Source organism: Taurulus bubalis (genome assembly GCF_910589615.1).
Source record: "Taurulus bubalis genome assembly, chromosome: 8".
Taxonomy (NCBI): Eukaryota; Metazoa; Chordata; class Actinopteri; order Perciformes; family Cottidae; genus Taurulus; species Taurulus bubalis.
The window spans coordinates 3774474-3793527 of NC_136596.1; the positions used below are offsets into that span (position 1 = coordinate 3774474).

At 47.7% G+C, this 19054-nt stretch overlaps 2 protein-coding genes across 2 annotated transcripts; both read right to left on the minus strand.

Annotated features, from left to right (window-relative positions):
- Nucleotides 1-754: 754 nt before the first annotated feature.
- On the minus strand, nt 755-6852 carry paip1 (poly(A) binding protein interacting protein 1; the record flags this gene model as incomplete). Its single annotated transcript, XM_079222271.1, has 12 exons — nt 755-967; nt 2200-2284; nt 2815-2869; nt 2962-3079; nt 3744-3850; nt 3961-4086; nt 4505-4616; nt 4849-4961; nt 5075-5278; nt 5478-5663; nt 6178-6236; nt 6708-6852. The coding sequence occupies 12 exons, from the start codon at nt 6850-6852 to the stop codon at nt 880-882; spliced, it is 1398 nt and encodes a 465-aa protein (XP_079078397.1). The 3' UTR covers nt 755-879.
- Nucleotides 6853-11054: 4202 nt separating this feature from the next.
- fgf10b (fibroblast growth factor 10b) lies at nt 11055-18302 on the minus strand (the record flags this gene model as incomplete). Its single annotated transcript, XM_079222272.1, has 3 exons — nt 11055-11246; nt 11698-11801; nt 17843-18302. The coding sequence occupies 3 exons, from the start codon at nt 18300-18302 to the stop codon at nt 11055-11057; spliced, it is 756 nt and encodes a 251-aa protein (XP_079078398.1).
- Nucleotides 18303-19054: the final 752 nt, after the last annotated feature.

Genomic DNA, 19054 nt, shown 5'->3' on the forward strand with positions numbered 1-19054 from the left:
GTAAACAGTCTTTCAGTCTTGGGATAACTGTGAATCCGTGACGCCTCACTGGCCGCCGATTCTCCGGATTGTGGACATTTTATTGAATACTCATTAAAATGTTGACTTTTGCCCCATAAAAGGTGTGCGAGTAAATATTTCTAAAAAACGGTATTGTCCATATTCACATTCCAGTTTGAGACTAAATCCAAGTACTTATTTTTCTAAACAATATTCCAAACCGTGCAGCTTCACTGAAAGGAGCTGCAGCCGGAGGAACGAGTAAAAAGCACTGGAATATAATGTTCAATGTTCAATCTGACGTCACGATGACCTCATCAGTGAGGATGAAGGCCGCCTGTGCATCTACAGTGCGCGTTAGATGAAGACGATGAGGTGTGGCCTGTACTCTATTATGCATGGGGCGTTATAGTAGTTCACATATTTTGCACACATCTGAAGAATCTGCCTATCAGAAAAAAAAAGAAGAAAAAAAAAAAACACAGCACACTATTTTCCCTCTTGGCATTTTAGTTTAGGCAGAAAGGGAAACACGTTTCTGAAATAATTAAAAACAAAAGGAGAACTTTCATGTCCAAAAAAACCCAACATCTTAATACCTCGAATATCTTTTGAACAAGTCAACCCCGTTGATTGTCCCCGTCCCTCGAAATTGACGCCGACTGAGAAAACTGCGTCAGAAGTGAACATCTCTTTTTCCATTTTAAAAACGCTCGCTTGCGGTCAAATGGAAGTAAAAATGAAAGTTTGAACCTATCGGATGCTATAGTTTCCTTTTGCGGGTTTTTTTTTTTTTTTTTCAACATTCCAGCAAAGTTGAGTGAAGGGAAAGAACGGAAATCGCCCGTCGGCTCTCGCAATGGATTCTCACTCGCCGCGTCATTGCTGCCGCTTCTTCTCGGATTCTAAACAAAACCTCTCAAAGGCTTCTTCCATCTCGGGCTCCATCTCGTCTCCCGAGTCGTATCTGTGAACAAAGAGAGACGCCTTTTATTTACTTTGTGTTTTTGGACCTTTTAGACGAATGTGCCAGAGAGAGAGAGAGAGAGAGAGAGAGAGAGAGAGAGAGAGAGAGAGAGAGAGAGAGAGAGAGAGAGAGAGAGAGAGAGAGACAGGAGCGAGCTAAGCCCTCTTTCACAGCCAGCTGCTGACTAAACTGAATCAATGGCTGACCCTGTTGCATTGTGGGCCACTCGGAGCGCATTCACCGAGCACAGGGGCCCACAGGTGAAGTCGCTATGCGGTCACGTGACCGGAGATGATCCGGAACTTTCACAGGTTTGGGTCCAATACAAAACCATAATGTAGTGAAGAGTCACCCACAGAACGCCTGTGATATCAGACAACAATAATAATAATAATAATAATAATAATAGATAGATATACTTTATTAATCCCCAAGGGGAAATTTGTAGTTGTAGTAGCGAATACAACTTGAAGATACTAATAAACACACAAGATAAAATATATAAAGAAGCAACAGGGATGAAAGATATATACAAAATAAAATAAGAATAAAGTAAAAATATAAATATATATATATATTTAAATATACACAATAAAATAGAATACAATTAACTGGAATGAAATATATTTACAGCCGCAGAGTGTATTCATTAATTAAGCAAAATAAATGTCTTTATTAATCTTTAAAGTGCATTATAAGCAAATAACGCTTCACAAGCATCTCTGTTTTTTACCCAGATTGTTGGTTCTACATGTTTGTACTTTGATTTCTCTTGATTGCCCCATAAAAACAATAAAAGTAATTTGAAAATATACAAAAGATCAAAAATCAAAGCCCCTTAGTAAGTCACGTGTTCAGTGTGGAATTATATAACGTGTGAAAGAACATCCCAAAGATCTGACGATTCAACTCACTGGGATTATGGCTTCAGATGTTCACACAGGTGGCCAGTACCTTAAAAAGACAAAAGACCCGTGTGTGTGTGCGTGTGTGTGTGTGTGTGTGTGTGTGTGTGTGTGTGTGTGTGTGTGTGTGTGTGTGTGTGTGTGTGTGTGTGTGTGTGTGTGTGTGTGTGTGTGTGTGTGTGTGTGTGTGTGTGTGTGTGTGTGTGTGTGTGTGTGTGTGTGTGTGTGTGTGTGTGTGTGTGTGTGTGTGTGTGTGTGTGTGTGTGTGTGTGTGTGTGTGTGTGTGTGTGTGTGTGTGTGTCCTCAGCCCGCATTGCATGTACTTACACTTCCTCTTCGTCTCCATTTTCTCCATCCGGATCGTTGAAATAATCCTGCCGGTCCAGGATCTCTTGGTATTTCTCCGCATAGTCTGTAAAAAACAAAATAAAGAGAGTCTGACCACCACTTTCCTTTTGTCATTCTGCTTTTACTGACAATCTAAAAACGACTTATTCAACGACTGAGGAGAGGAGCGAAGGGTCCAGCTAAGACCATTCGCCCCCATTTCCTTACAGCATCCGTTACTTGTGTTTTTAAATAAATAGTTGTGTAATGAGGAGTAATAAACACATCAATGCGTTTAAGAAAAACACATTTTACCTGATGACCAACCATCTGTTTTATGAATATGAAGTTCTTTGTGTTGCAGAATCTATTTCTACTGTCAGCAACAACAATGCTTCATAAACAAATAAGGTCCAGTTGTATCAACGGCTACAGCTCATCATTCATCCTCAAAACACAGTCTGCCATTAAGGTGAACAGCTTAGAGTTACATTTATAGAACGGATTAACTCTTTCATATACTTGTACTAACAGTTAGACATCAGAAGCTATCGCAGGAAGAAGAAAGAAGATCTGGTGGGGATCGCTTACCGACCCGGTAGACACTGAACTCACCTGGGTCTGCCGCTGTGAACGGAGTCCCATCTTCAGTGTAGAACGTGGGTTCATTCTGAGAGAAGGGGGAAAACAAACTGCATGAAAAGCGGACATGTAGAGAGCGATGGGGAGAGGAGGGTTCCGGTGCAGCCGCCCGGCGCTCACCATGAAGTAGTTGGGGTCGTTGTCCGGCGTGGCGTTGCTGGCAGCTGAAGCGGCGCGGACTCTGCCCCAGTCGCTCGATCGCAACTCCACCAGTTTCAGGAGCATCTGCCTGACATCCCTGGTGGCAGAAGAAGAAACACACTCGTATCAAGAAGTTTGAATAATGATATGCGTGTAAAAAGCTACAACTCTGCTACACAGCGCTATATTCTTGATTGCTTTTGTCAAAGAATATCTATTCTTCCAACGTGTTTTGAAATATGATTGTCTCCGACACTGGACCCATTTGCAGCATCTCGGGTGCAAAAGCATGTTTTTTCTGATCTAAAGTTACCTTTAGCATTAGCCGTACATAGCAGCTGCACACCGGTTTACACGGGGCTCTTTTCCATGACTTTAAACCAAATTTCCATGACCAAACATTTTGTGAAATCTGGGTGTAAACAAGATAAAGTGAGTAAATGTAGTATTTAAACTAACAATGAGAACACAAAGCATACAGTAAACCTTAAATGACTCAAATGAATGAGACAATAGTTTGATTAAAAGAATAAACATTTATATAGATGCCTGCTTATATTTTGAGCGTCTTTCTTTTAAAAGCATATTCATTATTTCAAACTCAGCGTAAATGAACGTCATGAACACATGAATATAACACATTTACATGACTTTTACTAAACTTTTGGGAAGAACTTTTCCAGGCCTGGAAACAGCTATTTTAAAATTCTGTGACTTTTCCAGGTTTTCCATGACTGTAAGAACCCCTGTTGTATACACACCGGCTGCAGGTGGCATCCAGTAGAATAGTTTCTATTCTTTGGATCAGTTCCTCCATGTGCGGCTTTCCACTCTCTTTCCACGCGTCATCCAGGATGGAGCCCGTCAGCTGTGAATAAACACACAAAACAACATTCTCACACAACCTGCCTGAACCGTAGAGGGACGCAGAAAACCTTCCATACAAGTCGGTCAAATTATCCAATTGAGATTTGAAACCTTCAGCAGTTTGACGGCGCAGATGAGATTAGCGTCAACGGGCTTGGAGAGCAGACTGTTCATCAGGTCTTTCAACGCAGTGAGCAGGATGGCGGCTCGGTTTGGAGGTCCTTTCGCGCTCTTTACCTAAAAAAAAAAAAAAGAAAGAAAAAAGGCACAACAATCAACAAATGGCATGGAAAGCAGCAGGGGAGCGATAAAGTGATGAAGTTTCCCCCGATTGCCGATGCTCTTTCAAAATGAATAGAGGCGGGAAAAGTCCTCAATGACGTCCCTCTGGGGGCTTTTACAGCCGTCAATTATTGACTCAAAGGTAGCTTCACCATTTCATGCCATATACTACTTCCCGACACTTTAGGAACGAATATTATTGGGACCGTTGGAGGAAATTGCAGATGGACATATCCAGGAATTCACGTCACAGACACCATAACTGCCCACCTGCTGTCGGCCAAAAATACCGCCCCTCCCCACCAGCAAATGAATGCATTTTGACAACGGTAGGAACGACAAACAAAACGCGGTCTCAAAGAGAAGCTCTTACCTCCAGGTTAAGATAGAGCTCCCCCAGAAAGAGCACAAAGGAGTGGAACTTCTTCTGAGTCTCCGGATCTCCTCGAGCCGCCGCATCCCTCTGTTCGAATTGTGTTCGACATCTACGGCACGGCAGAAAAAAACAGTCTCCCTCTTTAATGGACCTTTGACCCGAGCATTGCTGGTTTACGGCGCTTTGCACGTTGAGCGTTTGCGGCGAGTCAGCAAAACATATTCCTGCTTCTCCCTCTTTTTGAACAATCTCATTAGCAGGAAATCAGATTGAACAAAAAGCGGAGGGGATGTTTTTTGTGTGTGAAAAACATTAAATCCAACGAGACAGGAATAAATCACCTTTTCAGGAGCAGCTGACGGAAGTTGCCACTTGGCGGGCTGACATGGAGATGATGGGAGAGGTAGTTGCACAGCCGGGCACCGGTGTAAGCGAAGTTAGGAATGGCAGTAGACTGCAATGAAAAGTTGTGGGTTTTTTTGGGTCAGAAACGCATTATATTTTGCGTGTCATGATTAAATCAACACACTTTTTCCATCCACACAAAAAGCTAAACAAGGACCGAACCTGAACCTGCGTGTAGATCAGTTCCACCAGCTCGTTCAACAGCTCCTCAGTGGTGACCCAGGAGTTGAGCATGCCGGTGATGCCTTCCACGTCCAGCTCAAAGGACCCCGGTGAGGAGCTCAGGTGGTCGAGGAATTCTGCGACCGTTTCAGCCAAGGTTGGCTCATCGTAATAGCCTTCGCTGTCGTCATAAAACGACGGGTCCTATAAAAAAATAAATAAGAAAATAAATATACACACGAATAACTGCAGAGAAATTCCAGAGTCACTTAATCCAGAGTCACAATGAGGGATGCGCAACTGACACAGTTCCTAACTTGTCCTCGGGAAACAAACTTCAGAAGTGAAGAGAACCATCAGGATACAATGCTGTGCACAAATCGCTTCTGTGAATTCCTCTTACTTCGTACGGGTTGGTTGCAGACGGGACAAACTCCGGGGCGCTGGCTGAAAGCGTCGACGACTTGACCACGGAATCCCCGTCGCTAAAACCTCGGGGGGCAGGCGTACTGTTGGCATTTGCACTTTGTTGGGGATTGTTAGGTCTTTTAAAATCTATAAAACGAAGAAGAAGAAAAGCGTCGTCAGTCTTTGTTGTGGGCGACACTACTCATCCCACGTCTTCTTTTCTTTTTTAATGGCTGGCGGGGAATCAAAGATGTAGTCTGCCACGACAAACAGAACACTATGCAGCACCGTCCTGCTGCGCTCACGAAGCACGACAAGTCAAATGGGAGAATCTGATGTTAGTAGAGAGCAAAGACGCAGAACAACACACAGTAAACACAGCTGCACATGAACATAGTGGTGTGATATCTGTGGGGGGGGGATTGGCAGTCATTCAATACCAGAACTGCTGGCTATGGATTGTGGTGATGGGGTCATAATGGTGTTATTGGAAATACCCAAACACTGCTCTATAGGTGAAGTATGCAGTTGAACACACAGGTTGTGCATTTCTGACCTGCCTATGCAATCACGTGGTTTTGACCCAAGACCATACAGACACACACTCCTTTACAAAAAAAAGATCACAACAAGGCCTCCGATTATCAAAAACAGACTCGTTTTTAGAAAAGATTACGCACAGAATAAAGTATTACCGCGAGGTCTACCATCTCACTTCCCTTCCTCCCAGGTTTCACTTCTGGTGAAGTGAAACCTGGGAGGAAGGGAAGTTCACCAGAAGTGAAACCGATTCTAAACACCCTTTACTCGGCGTCGCTCACTCAACATACACCGTTAGCTTTGGCTACCAGTGTTAGCTCGCCGGGGTAAAACCGCTTCATGTGACGCACGTAACGAATCAGCTGTGTGACATCTGAGCGCGAGCTTTATTTAGCTCACATGAAGCAACAATCCCAACAGGTGCAATGTCTGCAACGCCACCAAAAAAAAAAGCGACGGCTAGTTAACATTAATGGTATTTGAAAGCTAGCTGGCTCGCCAATTACGGCACCGGGTGATTCAGGACGAGGTTAAACGATAAGACCCGTCGGGAGGACTCGTGTGGCTGCTGTTCAATTCAGCCAAACGCAGTTTTTAATCGGACAGTTGGCGTTTCAACGTTACGTGAGCTCGTGAATTAGCCGTTAGCTCCTCGGTCGTCGTTAGCTAGCTGGCGGCTCCCTACCGAAAGGCGGGGAAGTCCTCGGCTGCCTCAGCGGCTCCCTTTGGTTGAAATGCGCCACTTTGGTTTCGGCGCAGTCCCCGGCGTTACCAGGGTACACATTTCGGGTTCTCCCCGCTCCGGGAGCTCGGTCGAAAGTCTCGTCCATAACTGTCTCGCCTCGCTCTCAAAGCGGCATCAGAAGAACAAGAGAATAAGAAAACAGATGAAGAAATGACGTTAGGAGCTGTTTGTTGTCGCGCAGTAGCCGTTGCTTGTGTTTTATCACAATCTCCCTATCTCTCTTTCATGATGCCTTTCTTTTCTCTTTTTTTTTTCCTCTAACGGCGACTATCACGGTGTATACACAACTTTTTTTTGGTGACTTCCTTTCACAACAAACTCGCTGTGGCGGATTATCCATGGCAGCGCGTGGTACCAAAATAACACTGTCTCCCTCTAGCGGCGCGGAGGAGACATTACGCTGTAAACGGCTCAGACTGGAGGAAGCACGGTGCCAAACATGCCGAAATAAATGTCCAATAAAAACAACACTAGCTATGGTTTTGCTTTTAAAAATTGAATTATTATTATTTATTGTTTTTTTTATGAAAAGTGAAATACCTCCACGGTAATCATTTTCGTACTGTCCCTAAAAGTAATGCAGTATTACTAGAGAAATTAATGTTAAAGCACTCATCATGCAAAGAAAAAGCCCAATGTTAATGTTTTAGCATTATGTATTGTATCACTTACATGTGTGTATGTAAGCATTTTACTGTTGTAGTTGCTCGAGGAAGTAATGCATAAGATGATTTCAATCAAAAGGCAATGGAAATTACAATATGTATACCTGAATTGTTGTGGAAGTATAAAGTAGCATACAATTAAATACTAATTTAAGTATTTTTATAAATATTTTCTTCCGGACCGTCATTCATTATAACCTGCAGTGGGAGGGAAATCTGTAAATCAGATCACCTTATATTTAATAATTCACCTGTTCAAGTTATATTGAAACATGATCTCTCCTAATGCTGTTTTGTATTCATTGATCTCACACTGCCAGGAAAAAACTCTTTTTTTCTATTTTAGTTTAACTAGTTTTTCGCAGTCACATTTATTGAAAACAAACTTCTGGTTTTTGCCTTTAAGAAATAAGGAAACATACATAATATATAGACTACATGAGTGTCTGCAATGTCAGCTACCGCCCCTCTGTGGGTTGAGGCATGCAGCACAACATGAGAGCAACGTGAGTAAAAAGACTTAATACTGGTCTAACATATGTTGTGATACTTCATATTTAAGATGCTGGACCTGTGCTTTAGAAGTGCCTCTCTCCTCCCGCGCTCTCAGTAGCTGCCCACTACAAACATGTGTTGCACCAGACCTCTCGCTCTAAGTATTCATTAGTTCTTTCAGCCTCCAGTCATTTTCCACTTGTTTCCCAAAGCTGGCTCACATTATGCCACGGAGAATTCCTGTTGCCAGAAATGCAGAGCCCCACTCTGATGGACTGATTACTGCCCTGTCCCATGTTATTGCTGCTCCCCGTGCCAGCGTCTTGAAAAGGGGTTCAAACATTCACACATGTCAGGAATGCACCAGGCGACAAGAGATTGGTGTTAAGAGGAGATGGAGCATGATCATCAGCAGAGGTGGTGACCTTTTAACTGTAAACACAGCTAGGCACAAGCAGTGCTGCTGTAGGTGGAGTTTATGATTATACTAGTGCACACATTAACCTTTTGTCTTCTCCTTTAGGCTAGTACAGACAAACAACAACACATCCAAACTAATTTCAGTCCAAAAAGGTGAGAGAGAGAGAGAGAGAGAGAGAGAGAGAGAGAATTATTGTTGTCCATGTGAGTTGTATATTTTTGTGTTTTTGTGTTTGTGCTGTGTCTTGATGCTTTGGCAATATTGTTGTTCTAACATTCATGCCAATAAAGCCAATTGAATTGAGAGAGGGAGATAGTCAGGGAGGGAGAGGCAGAGAGAGAGATAGAGAGAGAGAGAGAGGGAGAGGAAGAGAGGGAGAGAGACAGTGAGAGAGAGGGAGAGACATGGCGAGAGAGAGAGAGAGGGAGAGAGAGACAGGGAGAGAGAGAGACGGGAGAGAGGGAGAGAGAGAGGAAGGGAGAGACAGGGAGTGAGAGGGAGACAGGGAGGGAGAGGCAGAGAGAGAGATAGAGAGAGAGAGAGAGGGAAAGGAAGAGAGGGAGAGAGACAGGGAGAGAGAGGGAGAGACATGGCGAGAGAGAGAGGGAGAGAGAGACAGGGAGAGAGAGAGACGGGAGAGAGGGAGAGAGAGAGGAAGGGAGAGACAGGGAGGGAGAGAGAGAGGGAGCGAGAGACAGGGAGGGAGAGAGAGAGGGAGCGAGAGACAGGGAGGGCGGTAGAGAGAGAGAGGGGGAGAGAGAGGGAGACAGGGAGGGAGAAGGAGAGAGAGGGAGCAAGAGAGAGGGAGGGAGAGAGAGAGAGAGAGGGAGGAAGGGAGAGACAGGGAGAGAGGGAGACCGAGAGGGAGACAGGGAGGGAGAGAGAAGGAGGAAGAGAGAAGGAGGGAGAGAGAGAGAGAGAGGAAGAGACAGGGAGGGAGAGAGAGGGAGGGAGAGAGAGAGACAGAGAGAGAGGGAGGAAGAGAGAGGGAGGGAGAGAGAGAGACAGGGAGAGAGGGAGGAAGGGAGAGACAGGGAGAGAGGGAGAGCGAGAGGGAGACAGGGAGGGAGAGAGAGAGAGGGAGGAAAAGAGAGGGAGGGAGAGAGAGAGAGAGGGAGGGAGAGAGACAGGGAGTGAGGGAGAGAGACGGAGAGAGACAGAGAGAGAGAGAGAGAGAGAGAGAGAGAGACGTCATGAAACAGTATCCCATATGTGGCCGCTGGCCCCGTCTGTCATGGGCAGAAAGCACCGGCTGCATTCCTCCGCGTTAATCATTGGTCGCGGCCATTAAAGGACACCGCCGCCGCCTACGAAACGGAACGCGGCCCTCACTCCTGCGGGGGTCACGCGCTTTATTATACTTTTTCTTGTCGTTGGCACATCCTGGATGCATTTTTGGGGAATTCGTCCCGACCTTTTTGTTTCTCTGCGCGCCTTCTGCGGTTGAGACGCGTGACGCGTCGCTCGGGATAAGAGAGAGAGAGAGAGAGAGAGGAAAGGGGGCGTGGCCAGAGGAGCGCGTGAGGCCCGGAAGGAAGCCTGCGGTGTTAATGTTCTCCCCGCGTCCCTTTTGATCTGGCATCGCGGCAGCTGTCATTGATTAGTGTGTTTGCAGATGATTACTGAAGGAAGTGGGTGGTCAGACGCAGGTCATATCTCTCATTCACATTTTATGCCTACACACACACACACACACACACTCCCCTTCAAAAGGCCCTCCGGAAGCCTGTTTGGCAGTAGCGGTGCAGACCCAAAATGACTCTACATCAGCACCTTCGCCGCTGCAGCTCCGCAGTAACCGGCTGCTACGATATTAGGAAATGATGTCAGCATCTACTGTAACTGGGCTCACACTGCGGAAGTTGCCTCCCTCCCCATTTTGTTGCGGTGGGTCTGCGTGTTTGGGAACAAATCATTAGCGCAATGGTTGCCACATGGAATATCTGGCATCGTTGCTCGTTTCGCCAGAGATAAGACTCACCGTGAACCTGAACGTGAGGAAACTCTCCCCACTTTTTTGTCGTTGAAGAAAGTGAGACGAGCGCGTCGCAGAGGAGAACAAAAAAAAACTGTATTTTATTTCCACGTGACAGAGTTTCCTATAAAAAGTAGAGAATGCAAAGGAATGCTTGCCTTGTAGGTGTTCCGCCCCCTCTAGTTAAATATTTCACAAAATAAATAAATCATTACAATACAGTCAAAACGCAGTGGTTAAGTATCAAACATTTGCTCTAAATGTGTCGTCCGCCGTTGTTCAATTGCCGTCGTGACCGACCGGCCGATCGTTTCCAATCCTCTCACCGGGGTTTCTATCATCTGGTGACTCGCGGCCCATAAGTAACGTCTCCAGCGTCTAGCCGGGACAGGGGGGTCGTCCACGTTTGCACACACACATATCAGTCCAGTTGCAAACTGGTTGGCACAGAAAAAAAAGGATAAATATTGCATCCCCGTGCCACAGAAAAACACACACATCATCATCTCCCACCAAAATAAAGTCTCAACCAGCAGCAGAGGCTCATTTTTGTACTTTCTTTCTTTTCCCCGTAACAGTGTTAGTGCCTTGTTTCCAAACTGTCTTTATATTTTACAGCTTTTTATTGTTTATTCTTGTCTTCCAGTATTGAAAAGTCTCTGTCCAGTGCTGCATGTCATCCTCCTCTTCCTCCTCCTCCTCCTCCTCCTACAGTCGGAATCCCCGACGTCTTACGGCATAATCGGCAGGAAGTGGGTGGCCGTGTTCTTCCTGCGCGTCTTCTTCCCCCTCAGCGGCTTCCCGTGGACGTTCAGGCCCACGAACATCTGCCGCTTCTTGTTTCTCCACTCGGCCGACGCGTACGTGTTGTAGCCGTTCTCCTCGATCCGCTCCTTCAGGGTGCAGTCCACGCCGAACTCTCTCTGGAAGAGGAAAGGATCAAGAGTTATAACCTTTTTTTGTAGCCCTTTAAGCCCTAACCCTAATAACCCTAACCATAACCCCTAATCCTATTTATTGTTTGAGTTGTGTTTAGAGGTTGTACATCGGGCTTATATATTATTGTAGCCCTGATTTTTATGTTTAATTTGATACCTAACATGTTTGTTTCTTTGGGGGAGAAGGATTTATACCATGATTTTGTCTTGATTTTCCTGATATAAAAGGGTCCCCCGATTGGGAGACCCTAGGGCCGAGCACATGGTCATTTGATGGTGCCAATCAAACTCGCTTATTCCCTGAAGTTTAATCTAGATCGTGTGTTCAGAAGTCGACCCGGCACAGCCGGAAGAGTAAAGATAAGGCCTCCTTTGCTAAGGACAGGAGGGTCCAACACTATCTCTCCACGATTGACCCCTTGACCCGGATACTAACCGCTCCGTACAGCTCTCCCCTCCTGCTGATGGCCAGATAGTAGTTGCTGTTCAGCCCCTTGATGGCCACCACTCCCACGTCCACCGATGTGATCTCCAGAATACCTGTGGGAGGCAGCAGAAAAGAGTCACAAATTAAAAAGAATTCCAGACAAATGGAAAACAGAGAAAGTTCTGTTTTCTTTTTGCCTCGACTCTCGCTAAGATTATTATAGAAGAATCAACACCCTGGGTCGAATCCATAAAGTTTTATTTTACAGACACAGGCCAGGCTAAGTAATGGATATTGCGTGCGGTTGTGGGAATGCTGCGTATCATTTTTGGGGGCGATATTATAGAGCTGCTTTACGGCTTGCACCTGTGCAACAGATCCCAGCTGCGCAGGTCGTTAAGCCGGAGAATTAATAGGTGGATGCGCCGCGGAGATTCTCAGGTTGTTTATGCCCCGTTCGGCATTCGGCCCCTCCGAGTCCCGACGCGAGCGATCCGGGGCTGTTAGAGAGGCTAATTTATACCCCTAGTTAACGAGGGCCTTCTAGTGCCGCAGACAGCTGTGGTTATTTGTGTGGTCTCGGTATCAGAGGTCAGAGAGATATAACTTACTAATGTGTCCTTTGACCACAGAACCCACTTGTCTCGGCCTACGTGTGTGTGTGTGTGTGTGAGTTAACCTCCCCTGTTCCCATGACATGTTTGATTCCATGCCTCCTCCCTCCCCGACTTCCTCTCCCCCACTTCCTGCGAGCTGTCGTTGTTTCATCCCGATAAGCACACACTCTCTCACACACACACACACACACTTCAGCGTGGGGTGTGAAGTCCAGAGAGTCGACGACACCCTTTGATCAGATCAGCCCCCCTTCCTTCTCTGTCTGATGACTGTTTGTGTGGCAGGGCTCTGCTCCGCTGTCAGACCCCTCCTCTCTCCGGTGGCTCCGGGTGGGAAGGGGGGCCGGCCGCACAGCCTGGTACGTTCGTGGACATCCTGGTGCATGAGTGGACAGTCTGGTACATGAGGGGACAGTCTGGTACATGAGGGGACAGTCTGGTACATGATGGGATAGTCTGGTACATGAGTGGACATCCTGATGCGTGAGTGGACAGTCTGGTGCATGAGGGGACAGTCTGGTACATGAGTGGACAGTCTGGTGCGTGAGTGGACATCCTGGTGCATGAGTGGACATCCTGGTGCATGATGGGATAGTCTGGTACATGAGTGGACAGTCTGGTGCATGAGTGGACAGTCTGGTGCATGATGGGATAGTCTGGTACATGAGGGGACAGTCTGGTACATGAGTGGACATCCTGGTACATGAGTGGACATCCTGGTGCGTGAGTGGACATCTTGGTAGGTGAGTGGACAGTCTGGTGCATGATGGGATAGTCTGGTACATGAGGGGATAGTCTGGTACATGAGGGGACAGTCTGGTACATGAGTGGACATCCTGGTACATGAGTGGACATCCTGGTGCGTGAGTGGACATCCTGGTAGGTGAGTGGACAGTCTGGTGCATGAGGGGACATCCTGGTGCATGAGGGGACAGTCTGGTGCGTGAGTGGACATCCTGGTGCATGATGGGATAGTCTGGTGCATGAGTGGACATCCTGGTGCATGAGTGGACAGTCTGGTGCATGAGTGGACAGTCTGGTGCATGATGGGATAGTCTGGTACATGAGTGGACAGTCTGGTGCATGAGTGGACAGTCTGGTACATGAGTGGACAGTCTGGTGCATGAGTGGACAGTCTGGTGCATGAGTGGACAGTCTGGTACATGAGGGGACATAATGGTGCATGAGTGGACATCCTGGTGCATGAGTGGACAGTCTGGTGCGTGAGTGGACATCCTGGTGCATGATGGGATAGTCTGGTGCATGAGTGGACATCCTGGTGCATGAGTGGACAGTCTGGTGCATGAGTGGACAGTCTGGTGCATGAGTGGACAGTCTGGTGCGTGAGTGGACATCCTGGTGCATGATGGGATAGTCTGGTACATGAGTGGACATCCTGGTGCATGAGTGGACAGTCTGGTGCATGAGTGGACAGTCTGGTGCATGAGTGGACAGTCTGGTACATGAGGGGACATCCTGGTGCATGAGTGGACATAATGGTGCATGAGTGGACAGTCTGGTGCATGAGTGGACAGTCTGGTACATGAGTGGACAGTCTGGTACATGAGGGGACATCCTGGTGCATGAGTGGACATAATGGTGCATGAGTGGATATCCTGGTGCATGAGTGGACAGTCTGGTGCGTGAGTGGACATCCTGGTGCATGAGTGGACATCCTGGTAGGTGAGTGGACAGTCTGGTGCGTGAGTGGACATTCTGGTACATGAATGGACAGCCTGGTGCATGAGGAGACAGTCTGGTGCGTGAGTGGACAGTGTGGTACATGAGTGGACAGTCTGGTGCATGAGTGGACATCCTGGTGCATGAGTGGACATTCTGGTACATGAGTGGACAGTGTGGTGCATGAGTGGACAGTCTGGTACGTTCGTGGACAGTCTGGTGCATGAGTGGACAGTCTGGTAGGTGAGTGGACAGCGGATGGCGTGCAGGTCCCCCTTCTCTTAAAGACATAGCAGCGTCCCCTCCTCGTCCGAGAGGGGCTCTCTACCGTATCAGTTTTCCAGTTCAAACGGTGGCACCTCGGGGCGGCGAGGTCCTAAGCGTCCAAGGGCGAGCGTCTTTGTTTCTTCTTCTTCTTCTTCTTCTTCTTCTTCTTCTTCTTCTTCTTCTTTCGGGGGGACTGTGACACGACGGCCATTGAAGATCTGAGAGGCTGCTGGTTCCTTTTATGGGATCGGGTGTCGGTGTACGGAGCGGGGATGTAAGACAATCCACGGCGGTCCTCTGGCTGCTCTGTAAACATGGGAGGGATGAAAGGCGGGAGAACAGAGGAGGACAGAGGAGCCGTGACAGTGAGACCGGGGGTGGGGCGAGGATTAGTAAGGCTGTAATGATCACTGATCAAAGTCAGCCACCGGAGGCAGGGGCGAGACGGGGGTCGTATGTACACACACCGGAACACACTCGCGTACACACACACACGCACACGCACAGAGCTGATATTGTGGCAGGTGAGGGTGCACTTGCACGCAAACTTGCAATCTGGCTGCGAAACCGTACAACATCTCCATTCTCCGCTGAGCGCTCCACAGGTGGAGAGCAATGAGCTCACGGCTGGCAGTGTTACGGGACAAGGCCATCGATCCCAACCCTCCGCCCTGCAGATTACAACCTTAGATCTCAGATGTGACGACTGTTCTTTACATCTGTAGCCGGGTTCTTTTTTTTCGTTTCCTCTGTTGTCGGTTGTGGAATGGAGGCGCACAAGGCCAGCGAGTGGGATGTCAAAAGACATGTGCTTTGCAGCTTTTATTGTTTCTCACTCTTGCTTTGCTCCTTTTAAAAAGAAGAAGAAGAAAAAAATATGTACATTTTTTATTATAGGTTGCCAATCCAATGCAGAAAAACCCGTAGTGGGGCGTAAATAAGGGTAGTAACACATGATAAGGGACCACACTGAGTGTATTTACATCCACATCTCTTTTCCCTTAAACCTCCATAAAAGAACCATCTGTTGGTTTTTCTTGATGTTGTTGTCCCCACTCAACATACACCGTTAGCTTGGCTACCAGTGTTAGCTCACAGAAACACACTCACACACACATTCACAAAGATACATTCATGTCCAGACTGTCTCGCACACACAAACACACACACACACCGTCTCAGCCGCGGTTAACCGCCCGAACCTTTTTACCGCTAATCCGTTGCCTTAACTTTAGCGATATTGCACCCAGAGCTGCAAAGTTCACGCAGATAGCCGCTTAAGCTGACTTCAACACCACCTTCCTCTCTGTAACCTCAGCTCAGGCTCCCAGCGGGTCGGAAAGCCATGTGGGACAGTTTTGCGCTGGCATCCCCATAAAATCTGCGGGAGGTGTGGATGCTGGCTCTTTAACAGACAAGTGAGCCCGGGGTCCTCGCAGGGGCCACAGGCAGCACCCGAAGAAAAACCCCTCCACCTCCCTAGACACCATCTTGGACGCAACATGATAAGTAATATAGGTTTTTAGTTTTTAAAAATGTGTCTTTTCTTTGCAACTTTTGGCTATAGGAAAAGGCGAGCCGTCCTCCATGAAAAAAACACACCAAAAAAACTTGATATTTTCTCACTTCAATGGAGCATGGAGGGTTCTACAAAGGACGTCAGCCCTGGGATCATGTCCAGCCCCGGGGGGCCGGAGCTGAAGACCGAAGCTGCCGTTGTGTAGTATCCTTTACCGTGAGAACCCGATACGGGGGGCACATAATCCACACACAGTGTCCTCAGACCCCCCCTCGGGACACGGCTTTTTGATGGCACCAACCATTGATACTGAAGACGCGCGGGCTTTGATGTGGCCACAATGATGCTCAGCCTCGGTGTCATTCATGAACTTGTGCCTCCAGAGAGAGAGTCCCCTATGTGCGCTCCCTTTTCCCACTCCCTCCCCCAACGCTCATCGGCAGTAACTCCCCCCCAAAAAAGAGAAAAAATGCAACAACACGCTCTTAAAAATGAGACGTTTCAGGAGGTCAAACAAAGAAGACAGAAGGAGTAAATCCTCTCCCAAACGCACGTAAAGATTAGAAGGAATTCACACGCCACTGAGAGTCCGACATCCTTGTTTTGCAACTATAAAGAAACTACACGCAGAAAAAGTGGTTCTTTAAAAGGCCGTGTGGTTCCACGAAGAACCATCACCCACTAAAGAACCATTTAATCTATTGGGTGGTTCTGCATGTTTGTCATATTGTTTTTTTGCAATATTAAAGCGTTCTTAATTCATGTTTGATGATGGGGGGGATGGTATAAATGAGCAAAATAAATCAGTTTAAAAGGTTCTTTAGAGAACTTTAACTTCCACCAGAAATGGTGCCTCAAAGAACCATTTTTTACGGCTCCTGTACCGGTTCTTTGAAGTTCTCTTTGAAGTAAATGTTTTCTTTTTAAAGAACCTTTTTCTAAAAACCTTGATCTGGACGGTTCTTTGTGGAACCGGAAACGCTTCTTCTGAGGTCGTCACGCTAAAGAACCTTTTTCTCCGGTTCCAGGCGTTACTTTTATCTTTCTCGGTGCACCTCTGCTCACGTATGGGCGGCAGTAAACGCATCACGATGTCATACGCTCGGTAAATAAAGTCGCCTCTGTCGTGACCTTGTCAAAACAAACATCTCCCCCTGACATTCTGCCCACACACACCCACACACACACACCCCCACACACACCCTAAAAGTCACTTTGATTGAACGTGTGGTTTGAGCTCTCCCAAGAGGAACATTAAAGGGTTCCGTATACACGGAATTAGGTTGGAAGGAGGGACGGGGAGAAAAAAGAAGCTGTGAGAGATGTATATATGTGTGTGTGTGTGTGTGTGTGTGTGTGTGTGTGTGTGTGTGTGTGTGTGTGTCGGAAATAAGCGAGCACATGTGTTGTCGTCTGTGATCACACACCCGCTGGAGCATGTGAGTCGTCGGTTGGGAAATGCTGGGAGACACACACACACACACACACACACACACACACACACGGAGAGAGAGTCTAAAAGCATCAATGAGTGAGTATATCCTTCATCCCCCACCTCCAGGCCCTGTTCTCTACGTGGTTGGTTATCAGCGCTGTTTACCCAGGGCTGTGAAGACTTCCTGATAATGGGCCGGGTTATCTGCCCCTGGTCCTTTTTTTTTTTTTTTTTTTAAGCCATCCGAGAGCTACCATCGTTGTGTGTGAGTGTTTGGACAGGGGAGATATCAGCGGGATGTCTGCTTTAAAACAAAACGAAACAAAAAAAGACGACTCCAACCGGGGCATCGCTTCATCCGAGCTACACCAAGCTGCCGGTCCTTAAAAATGAATTATTCTTCATTTCAATTAAACGTTTGCGTCAAGTTGTGTGTATCCAATTTGCATATTTGTGTTGTTCTTTCAGTTCAAAATAACTGACCATTCTGACAGCAATCAACAGGTGCTTTTTCCCCACAAGTGTAAGATGAAAAGTGTAGTTTTAAAGCTCAGATGAGCCTTGGTTCCTGACACATTTAACTTAAGCTACAGCAGAGAAGCCTATGAGGTCTCATTCATCCACACAGCTACTTACTGAGGGGGTCATCCTTGCTCTTGGTTCCGTTGACCTTTCCGTTCTTGTCGATCCTCAGGAAAAACTTCTGGAAGGAGAACAGCTTCCTCCTCCGCATGTCCCCTTGGAGATGGTTGTAGCTGCGCACATGCCTCCCCTGCGGCCCTCCGGTCCGACCCAGGGGCCCCCCGGTGGCCCTGGGCCTGGAGACGACCTCGGCCTCAGAAATGTTCAGCGGCACCCTGAGAGTCCGCGAGAGGCCGCCGAGCCTCAGTCTGTCTCTGCGGCGCTGCTGGCATGCCGCGCCGGGCAGGGAGGAGGACAGAAACAGCAGCGCGACCAGGACCGGCAGGAGAGACGGGGGGGCGAAGGGCGGCGTGGACGAGGGCCTCAGTCTGGAGCCGGGACGAGCCCCCAGCCCGGCCCCGGAGCAGGACGAGGCGGAGGCGGCCTTACTCCCTCCAGCAGTCCATCCGATCATGGTAGTGTGCTGTGTGGAGGACTAGAGGCAGCCTCGGAGCCTGGGACATGCTGCTGGGGGCGAGGCGAGGCTGGGTCGGCAGGCAGGGGAGCCCTCCGCGGTCCGGGCCGGGCGAGACGGTCCCCCTGCAGAGTCCGGGTCACCGAGCACCTGGGTGGAATCCTTAGATGCCCCTATTTGGGATTGTGGGGGTCGACCGCTCGGAGCCGGTATTCCACTGACTTCCTCCGCTTGTTCAAGGTTAAAGTCTCGACAGGTTTTTTGGAAGAAAAAAATAACGAAGATAAAAGTCTAAATGAACAAAGTCCAGCACTATTTGTGTGTATTCCAGTAACAAACCTGCGTCTCCCTTCTGTTTTCTACCTCGCTCTAGATTGCAGAGGCTGTCTGCTCCGGTGTGACCTTTGTATTTCCAGGCGGAGGAACAAAAACGACAAAAAAAGCAAAATCATATAAAGTTCACTGACCAATACAGGTAGAAGGCTTGCCAATGCGTGATAAAAAAAACTCCTTAGTTCCAGTGGAATCCCTCCCACCCTCCAGGCGGTCTACCTGTGCTGCGCTCCACGTGTGCAGGACTGCATTTTTCAGATTTCCCTCTGAGGAGGAAAAGCAGGGGTCGAGACTTAAAGAGGGACGCTGGTCACGTCAGATAATCCATCTGTCCTCTTCTGCTGCACCGCTGCTGTCTCCTCATCTCTCTTTACCTTCCTCTCTCTCTTTCTCTCTACCCCCAAATGACTCCACCTTCA